General features: G+C 41.3%; 1 protein-coding gene across 1 annotated transcript; it reads right to left on the bottom strand.

Annotated features, from left to right (window-relative positions):
* Positions 1–9,176: 9,176 nt before the first annotated feature.
* Positions 9,177–15,576, bottom strand: slc14a2 (solute carrier family 14 member 2). The gene is made up of 10 exons (XM_062542913.1): positions 15,511–15,576; positions 15,279–15,347; positions 14,627–14,816; positions 13,429–13,618; positions 13,196–13,324; positions 12,572–12,764; positions 11,566–11,713; positions 11,285–11,419; positions 11,099–11,148; positions 9,177–10,719 (listed from the first exon to the last, which is right to left on the bottom strand). The coding sequence occupies exons 1-10, from the start codon at positions 15,532–15,534 to the stop codon at positions 10,321–10,323; spliced, it is 1,527 nt and encodes a 508-aa protein (XP_062398897.1). The 5' UTR covers positions 15,535–15,576; the 3' UTR covers positions 9,177–10,320.
* Between the last annotated feature and the right edge of the window lie 841 nt (positions 15,577–16,417).

The following is a 16,417-nucleotide window of genomic DNA, read 5'->3' as shown; positions in this document are numbered from 1 at the left end:
GCATGAGGACCAATATTATTTGGCCTTCTACATTAACACAACAGAAAGTATTTTGACAGGTGGCATCTCCGCATGGAGCTGCACTGTCAACAACTGTGAAAAGTCTGCAGAGAGTTGTGTGGACAGCCCCGAGCCTAAATGGACGTGAGCTTACCTCCATCCAGGACTTGTACAACACGTGTCAGCAAAGCCTGGAGAATAATGAAACAGTCCTGTCACCATAACCACAGTATATTTCAGCTGCATAACATTGTTTTTATTTATTGCTGCAATGTAGAGGAGACACCCAAGAATCTCAAGATAAGATGAAACATTAATCTTGAATCATAGCCTCCATGAAGGCAAAGAGCTTTGGATCACACTAATTTTTCAGAGAAAAATTAAAACTGCTTTTAATGGCAAAGTGAATGCAATCAACAGCGGTCAAGCTAATTGGTGCTAATACTGTGTAGTCTCACAATTGGTGCAATAGAGATTGCCTGAGTTCAAAGTAATATGAAGACACTTGCATCTGGAAGGACAAGTCACTGGTCAATCAGTATTCCTTGGCTATAACTCCACCATGAACACTCTAAACAACTCAAAGAAAAGGTAATTGAAAAGCATAAGTGAGGGGATGGATTAAAAAAAATGTTCAAGTCACAGAACATCCCCTGGAGTTCAGTAAAAAAAATCCATCATTAAGGAGGGAAAGGAATACGACAAATGTGCAAATCTGCCTAAAGCTACCACAATCTGAGTGACCGTTCCAGAATTGTGGTGGGGAGGCCACAAAGACACCTATGACAACTCTGAAGAAGTTAAAAGCTTCAGGAGCTGAGATAAGAGAAACTGCATACAACTTTTGCTCATCAGTCAGTGCTATGGGTGAGTGGCAAAGCTTTTATCCATTCTTGACCAGAGGCGGACATTCCTGGTTCCAAAGAATAAAAGTCCTGCCACATATTCTTTCTACCTGTGCACTTAACACAGGTGATATCACTAATTATCTGATCTACCTGGCAGCTAATTGGGATGAGCTGGTTCCCAAAATGGTTGGATCAAATACTTGGCAGGACTTTTACTCTTTGGAACCAGGAATGTCCACCTCTGTTCTTGACTAAAGTTCAACCAAAGACATGTGGGAGACAAATAGAAGAAGGTTTGTTAGTCTGATGAGATTGAGGCAAAATTGAGCTTTTTGGCCATCAGAGTAGATGTTTAGACACCAAACACCGTACATCACCAAAAAATGCACTATCCTTAATTTGAAGTATAGTGCTGGTAGTATCATGCTGTGGGGATATTTCGATAGCAGGTCCTAGAAGGCTGGTACTGGTAAAAGTAAAATGAATTCAGCAAAATAATGGAAATCCTGGTGGCTAATCTGATTCAGTCTGAAAGAGAGCTACAACTTGTTTGCAACAACACGGTTTATTTAGAAAATGTGACCAAATTCCATTAACATCTCAGTGATGCACATTCCATTGTGAGTTGCATATAAGCATAAACATGCGTGTAATGCATGTCCTTGGTTTAAACACATAAGAACATTTAAGCCAAGGGCATGCATGCAGGCATGTTTATCTTACACACACAACCAAGGCTGAAATCTCTTGTAAAACAGCTTTCTTACAAACAGCATCAGTGTGTTTACATTTTAGCCTCATTCTCACATCACTCATTCAAAAAAATGTTGGTCGAAGCCAGAACAGTACAAGTGTAGTTGTAGGCTATTACATGATGATAATAAATAGCCTATGCATTCTTCACAACATCACCACAGTGGCTTAACCTAATAATACAGAGATAATACAGTCTACTTTCACAATGTCCAAGTCCACAGAAAACAAACAGAACAGAAAAAGAGACCAGTCGGAATGTCAACAATTACTCAACAGAATTCTATAGATCTGTATGAAGGACTAAAAAGGCTCATACCCCACAGACGTAAATACAACGGTTAAACAGCATATATTTAAGCAACATCAATGGGTTTTAAATACTCTCCCCAGCCCATTGACTCTCTAATCCCGGTTATGGCTCTGCCCTTATTGACAGTGTAGAGAATATTAAGGCTAGTTCTGCATGTGTTTTGTCAAAATACAGCAGAGTTTATTGCAAACGAATAAAAATTCAAAGCTCACAAAGCAACAGTTTGATTCAAAATAATGATCAACTAAAGATTGTCTGAGGATCAATGGAGCAGCTTCTCTTTGACAATATAATGGCATAATGACATAATTCTTGCTCCAGCCACACCTGTTACCATCTAGGTAACATCACTTGCCCATATTGACTGATGACACAACCACTTCTTCCTGGCGGGAGATGACTCAGACAACACAGGGATGAGACAAGACGCTGAAATAAATGATTTTGGCACCTACAGCTAAATCTCTTTGCCAAGTTATATGTCATGTCACACCGTCATGTCAACACCCTATTAAAATATGCCGAACTTCAAGTACTCTCGCTGCCAATATCGCCAGGTGTCGACACCACATGTTGCCCGTAGGGCAGTTATACTTTGTGCAGATTAATCATTCTCTGAGTTTGTAAGGATGTTTCATGATCAAGTTTTTCATGTTTGATGACAACTTCATGATTTCTGCTATTGCCATTGACTTGCAATGTCTTTGAGTCCTCGCTTTAACGACAGGCCATTCTAAGCCTTTTTCATTTAAGCAGAGTTATCTGTTCCTGTAGTGTTCCTGTAGTTCTGTCCCTAGCCTCTAACTGGGCTCATATGACTCCATGCAAGGTCTCCTCCACAAGGGAGAGGGAGACCACTTAATTTTGATGTTGGAGGATGATCCCCAAGGGGAAATTCAAGGTCCCAGCAGATTAAAATACCACACACAACATACTGTACAATGTAAACAGGATGATCAAAAACAACAACAAATCAGCATGACTTAAAAGAACAGTAAAATACTAAAGATAAAGATGTGCATGAATGTATAGAGGATTGTTACTGTGATCCAGTCGGCTAGTATGAGGCTAAAAAATTAGGCTAAAAAATAGGTTAAAATAGGTACAGTATATAGTATTTTACTGTTCTTTTAGTCATGTTGATTTGCTTTGTATTATCCTGTTTACATTGTAGCCTAGTGTAGGCCTACGTTGTGTGTGGTCTATCTATCTATCTATCTATCTATCTATCTATAACAAGAGATTGGTTTTCAGTTAGCCTATCAGCTGGTTTGAATTGCATTGAGCTCAGAAAAATAAAAATAAAAAATGTCCCGATAGGATAAACAGAACCCCGACGTGCACGTTGGGAAGGCCCATTTATGTGAATGGAACTCTCTGCAGCACTCTGAAGAGCCGTGTAATAACATACGGTTAATGCACCCCTTATAGAACGCAGGACAATGGGGAATTCAACCAAGCAGTGGAATAAAACACAATCCTCAAACTCCTTTCTCTGAGAGTGCTGCACTATGGTAGGCTGGGTAAACACTGCCTGGTCTGCAGGTGATTTGGATTTCGCCCTGCAGCTCAGGCTGGAAACCTGGACATCTATCTCTCCTGCCTCCTGTCCATATCTTCTGGGTCCAATTACGAACTAGCTTATCCAAAAGGTGCACCCGGAACATTGGTCTGATTGATTGAACTATCCAAAAGTGTAGAGTCAGAGTTCTCGCAAGAGCACAATTCGATTTGTGTTTGCAAAATACTTAGGCTACGAACAATGATGCACGTTACGTTTACCCCAACCATCTGGGGTAACCAAAACAGTGTATCTAATATAGGCGGGCCAAGGGCGAGCTAACCTGATGACAGTGCTACAACTTTTGAACTCAGTAAACACTAGTTGTAGTGTTATCCAATTTGTGTGCAGTGAGATTTTCAAATGCATGCTTAGTGCCGTACCTCGAGTTGGGCCATTACATTATTTGTGGCCACCACTTCTCACGTGATTGAGACGTGATCTGGCAACCAAACGTTCATTTTCTCTATTTGAAAAAATGCCCAGATCCATTCATTGGGCGCCACGGATGTCTATCAAATGGGTCTGTGCATAGCTCATCATCGTCTTGCTTTCACCCCTGTTCTGTGATTGGTCCCCTATCTGAGGCAAAAATTAGGCCGGTATAGTTTCCAGGCTGCCTTAGCAGCATGAACCAAATTGCGTGCAAGGCAGCATGGGAACACCCAGGCTAGGCCAGACCCTTAATCTGAAAGATTACCAGGGTCTGGATTTTCCAGGCTACGCCTCTTGTGCAGTAGAGATATAACGCAGACTCCACAGACGAATGTTCAATCTTAAAAGATTGAGCTTAGTATGGTGATAGCCAGACTAGCATATTGGTGTTCTATGTTGCTTTCTGCCCCTTAGTTGCGTGTGTATTTTTCGTGACATTGCATGAGACAAGACTCATGACTCAAGTCATTTTGGCTCCGACAGCCAGTATCTCTTTGCCTTGTTATGTCATGTTGAACTGTCATGTCAACACCCAAGTGAAATATGCCGAACTTCAAGTATTCTCAGTATATTAACGTCAGGTGTTTATGCCACGTTTTTGCCAGTAAGGACAAATTAGTCTGTCATTTTTCAAAACCTTGGCTTTCTAAGAAATTGTAGATAAGATCTAGATGTACTGTAGATAGGCTATTGAAGCAATATGGAGAACACTTTTGAAGATGGGCTATTAGTACTGCGAGCAGACATATCACATTTCACACAACCTCTTTGAGTTTCATCTTGTTGTATGCTTTTATATACTGTATGCCTACTTAGTTTTATACTGATGAATACATTGGTTTTAGTTTAATGTAATGGGCGTCTAATGTGCACATTGTTAATGCCTTAACCCCGACCCAAAAAGTAATGCTAAATGCACTTATCATAACTTGTCCAGCAGTTGTATAGGAGATACATTAGTCAATTTGTCAGGACCAATATTTCTATTTCTTTATACGTTTTGTGAGCACACACACACACACACACACACACACACACACACACACACACACACACACACACACACACACACACACACACACACAACCGATTACAATATCCTCTTCAACCAAAACGATTGTGTGGTGTTGGCGAGGTTTTAAACACAGAGCCATCCTCATGGGATTGATCTAACATACAGATTAATTTAGTTATTAAATCAGTTGTAGTTGCACTTTGCCCATCTTGACCCATAGTGTCGAGGTGCGCCAAAATCAGGGTCGAGGACCTCTGGCGCACCCTCATGTAAAATTGAATCTGCTGCCAAAAGCTAGTCAGGCATCCTTCCTTTCTGGCAGACAACAGCATGTGGTTATACCTGTCACAGGAGTTTGATTGTAAAACAGACATAAGTATTACTGCCCGCCGTCAGTGACAAATAAATCTCTTGGCATGCAAGCTAAGAGTTCACACGTCGGACAATCTCCGTGTTTGTGCAACTGCCATTGTTCAGCGGCACAAAAAGGTACACAAAATAAGTCACCATTTATGAATCATCATCAGTCTCATTATCCATTATCCTTGTGAATTCATCATTCATCTTCCTCTCATTAGCTTGTGTGCAGATTTTGGGTGTCATCTTTGGGAGGAGGGGGGGTGAGGTCACACATCGGTCAATGTGTTTATGCAACTGCCATTGTTCCAGAACAGCACGGAAAGGTATGCGAAAGAAGCCACCATCTATGAATCAGTCTCATATTATCCAGTCCTTGTGAATTCATCTTCCTCTCATTATGCCGAGTTGGGGTGTCATCCAGTGTAACCCAACTTGACTTAATTCCTAGGCTATACTTTAAAGTTGCACTATGAGATCTTGCATGGTTTTTAGAGCAATTTCATTTTTGTCTCAAATCATAGCCATCTCTGATCAGCTTGCTGCCTGCTCCCTGAATACATTGTGAAAAAAATCCGGTTTCTGGAGACAACACAGGGGCTGTAAAACGTCAAACAAACACTAGGGCACAGGATGTGTACCAAAACATAAGAAACCATATTTCAGCCAAACACCAACAAGATGTTTAGGGGAGGGGTTTGGGGTGAGCATGCACATAGGGTTGGGGGCAATGAGAAAACTTGATTTAGTAGCATGCATTGGAAAGTAGTGTTTAGTAGGGCCGCTAATCTAAACTCTTCAGTAGTCTGTACTAATGTCATACCCATTTTATAACCTGCGTGTTAGGTCATCGCAGTTGTTAGGCTACCACATTATTACCAAGGCTGTGGGGAGGGACAGAGGGGAGAGAAAGAGAGAGGGTCTGTGATTGCAGAGTGATAGGGCACATCAAAGTAGGCTATACAAACAGCAATATTGTGCCCTTTTTAAGATCACAGTAATTAGGCCGGCCTCAAAACGTTACCGGTTGACTGGGAATTCTCCCAATTCTTCCGAATTTAAACTCCACTACTGGTCAACTGGCAGAGGTGGAAGTCCAGCTTCAGAAAGTAAAAGTCCTTCCACATACCTGTGGTAATATTATGTCTATGTCAGGTATTAGCTTTGTGCATTGAGGGCCAGATGTAGCCTATAGGCCTACATTTGTGAACATAGTGTTGTCAGCGCCATGTCCCACCCGCAGATATCGCATGCTAAGACACGTATGCTAATGTTGTGTATCAAACCTGGACTTCATCAGATAAACAGTGCCTTTCTCCGCCCCCCTACCGCAATTTACGATGGTTAACAACTGAACAACATACTTCAATCACAAGCGCAGTTGAATGAAGTTAACTGATGACAACATTAAAAGGAATCAAACATTTAGCAATCATGAAATAATACAATGCATGATGTCAATAGGCAGGAAAATAAGAGAGAGCAGTGGTTCGACTTAAGGCATACTTGTGCACAAAGGCCATGGAGGATTGGTCAAATCTAGAAGGTAGGAAAGTTTAAGTGGATGACGTGAAAGTATGACATTCGAAAGGCGAACAAAATTAAGGTTGCTTTTGATAGAGTACAAAAATGCAAAACTGGTGTTCTAAATAGCGATTCAGCCTTTGAAAGGTTTTCTTACAGATGCATGTCACTGTAAACCACATTTAACACTAGCCTGGACACAAGACTCTCTTCGCAGAGAGTCTGGCCTAGATCCACTGGCAAACATTTATTGGTTTGTGGACGCTTGTCTGAAGTTTGAATTCATTGAAGTTCAATCACTAACGTTTGGTAAGGACCTATGATAACCACGGAAGACACAATGATAATGATAGGCTTGAAACTTAAATGTAATCGCTCTTGGGAACGCCCTCTGTTCACTGATTGGGCGGAGATACACTTGCCGGAGTAAACGAAGCTGAATCAAGCTATACCAGATGGTGTATGAAGAGAAATGTAAATGCTCTTTCATGGGCAGTTTTAGTACAGATGGGGAAAACCTAATAAGCAGTCTGAGGGCCAGATGTACTAACGTTTTGCGCCCATTTTAGGCGTAACGTGCACGTAATAGCATGGCGATTGTATGAACAAATAGGCCGCAATGAGGGAAACGCGCAGACTGCCTGCCGTGGGAGCTGAAAATGGCTATTTGTGCTTTTCTGTGTCATGCATATTAATTCCTGGGCGGATCAGCTGAAAATGGGTGTAACGCGGGGAGGGAGGAGAAGTGGTAATAGCGATTGATTAAGTATTCCGCCATATGTATGAAAACAGCGCGCGTCTATTTTGCGTTGATAAACTTCCGCCTTCTGAAAGCAGGTGTAATCCAAATTGCGGTTAAATGCGTCTATTAGAAAAACTTTTAGAGACAGCTGAATCAATATTTCAGAGTATCCGTTTTCTTCATTGTACCAGGTCAAAAGCAACCTTAACTTTTGTTTGCCTCTCTAAAATCGTATTTTCTCTTTCACGACATAGCCTACACTTCCCAATCTGTTAGACTAGGCATTAAGTCATATCCCAAGTCTACGTGCAGTAAATAGTTCAAGTATTTTTTAAGTGTATTTGTAGAACTACTAGGCCTATCTGTCTGTCGCTGCTCGTTGGCATCTCTTTGTATCATGTATGCTCGCTAAACTTTGATTCTTTTTAATGTTGCAATATTCAACTGCGCTTGTGGTTCAGCTCTGCACGCGCAATTGGCGTTGTACAGGGGGCGGGGAAGGGCGGCACTGAACGCAGTTAACGTAATGAAGTGACAGCTTAGTAAATTCCACGCAATATATATAAAAACTCGCTATTAGCGCTGTCTTAGTACATCTGGCCCTGAGTCTTTGACCTCAGTGAAGCCTGTTTGTACACACTTCGGCACATTTTTACGTGCATATTGCGAAACAAATATGCAAAAATGGGTGCAAAAGCGTCAATTAATTTCACACAAGCCCTTTCTGTATGTTAATTATTATTACTGTGAGAATGTCAAAAGAGCAGGCCAAAGCTTCAGTTGTCTTATTTTCATATTTATCTTATAAATATGATGTCACCGTTATGAGCAATTTTAGTTATCAAAGGGAATATTTCATAGGAGTTATCCTTCTAACAAATCCATGAAACACAACATGTTTATACGCTGAGTATAAACTATAGTGCAACTGTCATTAAATGTCAGACAGATAGATAGATAGATAGACAGACAGATATACAGATGGACAGACGGACCCAGCAGCAGATGAAAGGTGAGAGCAATTAGTGAACTTAAGAGCGAACTTGTTTGTGTTTCTTACTTGTTGGTCAAATATTCCAGTGTTTGGAATTTGACTTTGAGGCCAGATAAGAAAGTTAGCCTTGAAATGTTTGTGTTATATTCATGTCATGTTACTCATGGGCTCTCTCTGAATGTTTAAAGAGACCCTATGCAACTTTCTGCAGGAGACGATCGCTCTTTGTTTACATCTGGAAGTCTGAGACAAAGAACCACGCTTGCAATTTATATATCTAAATATAGCCTATACATGTATAAATATACACGCTAAAGCTGTCGGGGAAGCTCTGCAGAGAAAATGCAAGCATAAAACGAGCGAAAACGAACATCGAAACTGAAACCAGAGATGAAATCGCCAATCCTGCATAGTTCCTCTTTAACACTCTGTAAAGCACCATGAGATGCGTAATGTTTTGGCACTCTATAAGTGAAATTAAATTGAAATGTAATAATTTCATAGCACTTGTGACATTCTGAGTTTTGGTTATGGTCCATTATTGAATTAGAGAGTGTGGACTTGGAAAGGGTTTGTGTTTCAAGTTTGTCAAATTTCAACTGAGAAAGGATCCAGATGGACACCACATTGAATATATAGTATAAAAAATATATATTTTAATAAGTTTAAATATGACAAGGACTGATTACAAAATGTTCATTGTATATAAAAAACAAAGATTACATTTCATACGTATGACAAATGAAAAACAAATCCACCATTCTAAGTGCATCAACAGGTTTACAAACACTTTTTGCTCCGCTCTTGGATCCTACAACTTGGCATATAATGGTGGTGTCATTAAAAGTACTTAATAGTAGATTGTTGTTTTTATATTCATAACCTTACAAGTTAAATCAGTGTGTCTCAGAACATCCTCCATTTGATTAAAGTCATACCAATAAAGAACACCCATATCACTATAACATACCACAGATTGTATTAAGATCCTCTTTATAGTTCAGTCTGCTCTTGAAGTTAGTCACGCCCTTATCGCCTCATCGCAAAACGGGGTTTCCATCAACCCATTCAATCTTGAAATTGACCAGTATGAAGTGCATGCAATCTAGGTATGTCTCGGTCACAAGTGAACCTGCAGCATTGTGACACAACCTTGGCATAGCACTTCACCCTCACTGTAAAACATGCCCTGCCCCATCAAGTTCAACTTTTAAACTATTTCCTACATTTGTGCACAGCTAATCCTGTGGATTACATGACCTGCCCTTGTGTGGGTCTTAGCCACTCTGCAGACCATTCGTTTCTGCTGACAGGAAAGGCATACGCATGTCACAGGGTCTTTAACTGTTCTGTTGTCGAGTCCATCATGCCCACATTCAACGTGACACTGAACTCCTGTCAAGCTCAGGGAAGTGTGTAATGGATGTGTAAAGATGAAAGCTACCCCATTCCCCCTCTCGTTTCACTACAGAAAGAAAGCTATGCTGCTATACATTTATGAACAGTTGTGATTACCATAAAGAAAGATACCAGCAATGTACTATTATTATCATCATTATTCTTATTAATGACCGTTAAACCTAAAAATAATTAAGCTGTTGTGGAGTGCAGAGAGAATTGTTACATTAGTAATACTTTCAGGCCATTGTCCCACCAGAGTAAAGCCTAGTCTTGGACAAATGTTTTTGATTGGAGAACTAAAATTCTACAAAATGTCCAGAGTACATCTGCCATGACATGCTGAAAAAAAAAACGAGGCCTTGATGTAGCCGTCAGATTTAGATATTCTGCTGATGCAAGTCTTCCACAGCGTCTTTATCATTCGTATCATCAGCCACGCTCGTTGGGTTATCTGTTAGAGCGTCTTCTATCTCTTCCATGGTCACTGTGCATGCGTCAGACATGACTGTCTCAATCTTTTCCATTTCGAGTCTAAACGCTTCCTCTTTCTCCGACTTCTCCCCCTCTTTCTTCTCCTCCAGCTCCTTCTCCTCCTGCTCCTTCTTGAGCTTCTCGGCTTTCTCGGCCTTCTTCATTTTCCAAAAGTAGTGCAGATTCTTCTCGGGGTACGTCACCTTGGCCAGCGGGAGCTTGAAAATCTTGGCCGTCTCCGTGGTGATCAGCAGGAAGGTCAGGGCGGACAGGCAGAAGGGCCACGTGCAGGCAGGAAGCCCAAACTGCGCAGAAGAATAGAGACGTTTTTTTTTATCAGTGACAATGCAGTGTACACTACAAACATACAGCACAGTGATTTGAGCTTGTTTTGCCTGTGTGCAAGGCCTAAATCACTGAGATAGTCCCTGAGAGAAACTATTTCAATTTTTTGTTTTCAATTTGATTTCACTTAAAGACAAAACATTACACATGTCTCATGGCGCGTTACAGAGTGTTGAACATTCAGAGATTCAGAGAAGGCCCATAGAGAGGGCCTATGGAAATACAGTAGAGCTGGGATAGGAATGTTTAATACAATGTCCATAAAGTAGATGAAATGTAAGTAAATGTCATTTTTTAGATACTGTTGTAGAAGTTATCTACTGTATGTAATTGACTCACATTTGACATGATGTTTGCGATGGCCGAGCCCAGATATGCACAGAAAAATGCTGAGGAAATGAGAGTAGGAAGAGTCAGTGGAGTGCACAGTAATTAAAGTCATTTGTCTCTATCAGATTGAATGGATCCCATTCTGCTATCAGACTTTGGCTTATGATGACTGATGTGAAATGGAACAGAACGTACCACATGTAATAGCCAGGAGATGAACCTGCCAGGTGAGGGCGTAAAACATTCCTCCGATGGCGATGCAAGCCAACACACAATTGTAACCCCACAGTCCAAAATAGATGTTCTCGAAGGGTGCGGCAAGAGCCAGACCTACAGTAATTTAGGCAGAGCAAAAATTAGAGGACAGTAATGGCCAGCTTAATGGCTACAGTATGTTAACAATAGCTCTGAATGCATTGTGTTGCAGAGATTTTATACTGTGAAGGTACCGTAGAGTATACTGTGACAAGCCTTACCTGACACCATGCCAACAGCAGAGCCAATGGTTGCATGCGCGCACGTGATGGGAGAGGAGATGAACAAAGCAATGATGAAAATGCCTCCTGTCCACGGGTTGTCACATCCGTACACCTGACCTATTCCCACAGGAATGGACTGGAAGAGCTGCACACAAAAACGAGTGACTTGACGAGAGATGACAATCGCAACAGGAGACAGAGGCAGGTATACGAACACATGCAACAAGTGAAATTGACATGAAGCAGTGTGTCTACGGGTTTAGCTTGCCATATTACAGCTGATTATAATATCAAATCTGAAAGACAATAATGGTCGGGTTACACAACCCTCACCTCACTACTCAGCCTTCTGACGTAATCCTAAAAGCTATATGATTAATGGTGATGAGCAAATATGCCACTGTAACTGCCTGCATGCATCTATTTTTGGATTCTTAGAATGCAAAAAAAACATGTGATTAAAAAGTGTCAGGTAACCAAAAGCAAACGGAAAGTTGTACAACCGCGAACAAAACACGGAAGTTCTTAGTTACACAACATATAGTACAGTACCCATGACTGATGGGCCATTATGTAACTGCTGTGTCTTCATGAATCGTTGGTTGTTATAGTTTGCCAAGCCTAAACGCAAACATTTGTTTTCCATAGCTTTTGCTTAGCATTCCCTTTTTTTTTTTTTTTAAATGTTTTACCATTTATACCTGAGCATTGACTTTTCAGGTTCTGATAATCAATTAGGATAATGAGTCTAAAAAAAAACCTCCATCTTTTACTGATAACCTAAAAAAGACAAGAATCTGTTGTGAATTCTGAAAATGTGGCTTTTCCTGCTAGATCAAATTCCATCCTGCATGAAACTACCAGCACCTTCTCTTCTCACTTCGCATGCTTTGCACTTAAGGCCATGACTTTGGAGAGCAAAGGGGTAAAGAAAGACATGTGACTGATCCCCCTCCCCCCTCACACACACACACATACACTTGCTGAGCCTCTTTTAGCTCACCTTGGCTACATCCACCTCCGACCAGGTGATGTTGGGAAGAGAAGAGCGGGGCTGGATGAGCACCTGGGGGAAGTGGTGATTGTAGTGACCGGTGGCCACCATGTGCAGACAGACAAGAATGTTGAACGGTAGGGTGAAGACGGGCAGATCCCAGCGACTGTTGATTGATGCCAGGGCACTTGACACTATGGGGCTGGTGAAGGCATACATGTACATGTCGACAAAGGTATAATAAAGATACACATACAACAGATTCCTTTTTTTGTACAATAGTGAATTTCCTTTGAGATGCTGCTCCGATAATCATCAGATCAGTATCACATGACAGTCTTTTTATAAAGAGGTGATTTATGAAAAAGGAGATCCGTCACGTCTTGATGGCAAAACAACTTTCCGTAAATTGACCTACATCAATATCATTTCAGGTCTTACATAAGGAAACATCCACAGTTAAACTAGAGCTGGATAGTAACAGTAGTCAAAAACAGATCTACTATCAAAGTTTTTAATTGTGTTTCTGTCCCAAATATTACTCCTATTCTAAGGCTAAAACCATTCATACATTCACCAGAAGCATTCATACTCATGTCTGTTGGCCACGATTCATGGAAAAGAAAGACTCACCATGCCATTGACATGAAGATGTTTGGGAGCAGCAGCCACCAGTACCAGTTTCCTGCATTTGAGAAAACCGCCATGAGAAGACCAACCAGGATGCCATTGTATCCATACAGACCAGCTGCGATGGCGCCCCTGCAAGAAACAGCAGCATTCGTGAGGATCCGAGGAAGTCATGGGATCGACATTTACTGGACTCTAAGGGGGCAGTAGGTGGGATGCTGTTTTTAGGATGGTACCTGTTTTGTTGCAGAATGAGGGCAGAGATGGTGGCAAACAGAGTGCCTACGAAACCGTTGAGTGCCCACCACCTGTTCTGGAGAATCAGCCCGGCGAAAATGATTAGGCCGCTCAAGGGGTTGTTGACGAACATGACCTGGGCAGCACCACGAAGAACCCAGTCCAAGATCTGGAACAGGAGGAACTGCCCTGAAAATTAGAAGACAACTGCTGCTCACTTCAGCTCAACAAAATTTCCACCTCAGTGAAATGTCAGTCTGGAGCTTTCTAGTTTCCACAATGTTGCCAATCCCCTCATTTAAATGATCAGCTTGATGCTTGTTGTTTCTGAGGTACTGAGGCCAGTTTGAGAAGGTGATAAGTCACTGCTCAGTGATGCTTTCAATTATACAACTACAGTACAGTATGTTCAGTGACGCTGCCTGTTTCCTCACCACATAGCTATAGGCCTATATCCTAATAAGTCCAGTGAAAAAAAGATTCAGTACACTTCTATACAATATTTGTCAATGAGGATGTAATTTGCCACTACACTTTTACAACTTCCCATCTAAACCCTATGAACATACTTCACATGCAAAATTCCTTTCTCAACGCAGAAATAACTTCATTGCCTGTGTAGTGTAATAGATTAATTCCTTTCCCGTTGCTAGTCCTGGTTTGACAAGTGCTTGACATCATGAAGCAGGAGCTACACCTCATTGCACTTGTCAAATAATTGACTGAGTCATTGTTACAGAACAATGATGGTAGGGAGGGGGTGCTTCTGAAAATATCATGGAAAGCTTCTAATTTGTAGGCTATTGTTAATTTGCAAAACATTTTAAGACAATACACTTACGCACCACTGGAAACAGCAATACAATGTATGTAATAATATGTATGTCTTTCCCATGTGTTCATTGTTTGCATTGTTTTGCAACTGTTTTTAACACTGATTAACACACATTAACCTTCCTGTAACATTGCCTCCCTTGGGAGAGAAACAAGAGGTAAAGGGAAAGGGCAGGAATCATAGGAACAGCTGAACTGAACTCAGGATCTTATCCGCTTTTAGTGGATGGTGCTTTCTTCAGCTAGGGGTGTGAGGAATTGTTTGGTGTTATGAGCTTAACCTAAATTCCAGAATGCCTGAGAGTGTGGCCAGTGCGTTCATTCACGTGTAGATCTCCATTGGTTAGTACCCGATCACCTCACCTTTCATCCATTCTCCATAGACCCTCATATCGCCGGCAAAGTAAGACACCCCTTTGAAGAGCTTTGCCTTGATGCCCTTCAGACATGCTGCGTTCCCTGGTGGGTGCTGGTCATTCTTCTCGGAGGAAGGCTGCTTCTTCGGGTCTGTTGTTGTTTCGGGTACAGGGTTGGCCATGAGCGGACTGAGCTCCTGTGGTGAGTTGACAGAGACAACAACAGGATTTGGCTGTGAGTACTTGAGTACGGCACGTGAGTCCATAAACAAAGAGAAAACGTTCACCACACAACTAGGTGCTCCAAGAATAGTGTGCTCATTTTGCAGGAGACAGGTGCCTGAATACATGCGAAATATTTCTGTGGGTATTTTTAACTCGTTAGTGCGTTTGCTTTCTCTCATTTGCACATTCGCACACACACACACACACACACACGCACACACACACACACACACACACACACACACACACACACACACACACACACACACACACACACACACACACACACACACACACACACACACACACACACACACACACACACACACACACACACACAAAGCACTTTTAAAACTATGTCCTGTAGCAATCCGTCCACAAATGTTGCCATTTTAACAAATCTAAGTTCCTTACTGAATGAAAGAAGCTTTTACCTTTGAATCACAGACTGTTGATTCACTTGATGAGATGCTGAAAAAATGTGTGATATTCTTTGGAATACCCTATAACAAAAAAAAAACAATAAACATTAATATTACGAAACAAAAATACTCAATTTGTCATAGAATATTTTTTCACATGACAATAAAAAGCATGACTGTAGAATGAAACTGCTGGACTTCAGTAACAACAGACTCAACATGGATTCAAGAAAAATGGACAAACCTCTAAGAGATATTTTCCTGGCATAAATGACACTAGCTGGAGAGGCAGAAAGCTTGTGAAAGTCAGAAACTCTGAAGTTTCTAGGCACGACCAGACTGTTCGGTCACATTTATACCCCAGTCCAAATTGCCCCTCCTCTTCACGCTGCTACTGTGTGATCGAAAGTGATAAGATTGCATTCCGCATGCTAAGAGTCAAGTTCCCAAGGCGGGTCATTCTTCTCCCTCATTTGCATTTCATTGGGGAAGACCTGCAGTCATAGATCACAGTACCTACCCTGGAACCAAAGTTTAAAGATTAATATGGCTTCATTTGTGGGTATCTATTTAGGGAAAAAAAGTGGTGTGTGTGGGGGGGGGTGTGTGTGTGTGTGTGTGTGTGTGTGTGCGTGTGCGTGTATGCATTCTCAGTCAACTAAAAGGTATTGCTTGGGTAACAGTTGCAATTCCACACGGGTTGAACCTAGCTGTCATTGGCCGTTGGCAAATGTCTCCAAGAGAACAACATAATTCTGTCACATGCGCTCTCTCACTCTTCGAAGCTACTGTAGGACAGACGTGAAAGAACAATCAAAGTCTCGTGTCATACTTATCCACAGCACAAAATCATGACATTTTATGCTTTTAAGAAAAACATTAACAAAACACACTGAATCAGCTTCACACACTTCTATGGTTTGAGGCTATACAAATCTCATAACAATGCTTTTTCAGGCTCTTCATTAATGTGCTGTTTAAGAAAGTTCACACATTTGTCAGATGTCACAGCAATGGCTCAATTTGGCAGGACAGGCCAGACAGGTCACATGTGATTTTTATTGATAAGATATCACATCACTGACCTCGATCTTTGTCTAATTCAGGTGTCCTGAATTCTGGCCTGCATCTCGGGTAAATTCTATGATTGT

Source organism: Sardina pilchardus, chromosome 8, assembly GCF_963854185.1.
Source record: "Sardina pilchardus chromosome 8, fSarPil1.1, whole genome shotgun sequence".
NCBI classification, from domain to species: Eukaryota; Metazoa; Chordata; class Actinopteri; order Clupeiformes; family Clupeidae; genus Sardina; species Sardina pilchardus.
Note: the sequence above shows the minus strand (reverse complement) of the source record. Positions and strands in the feature narration are given on the sequence as shown.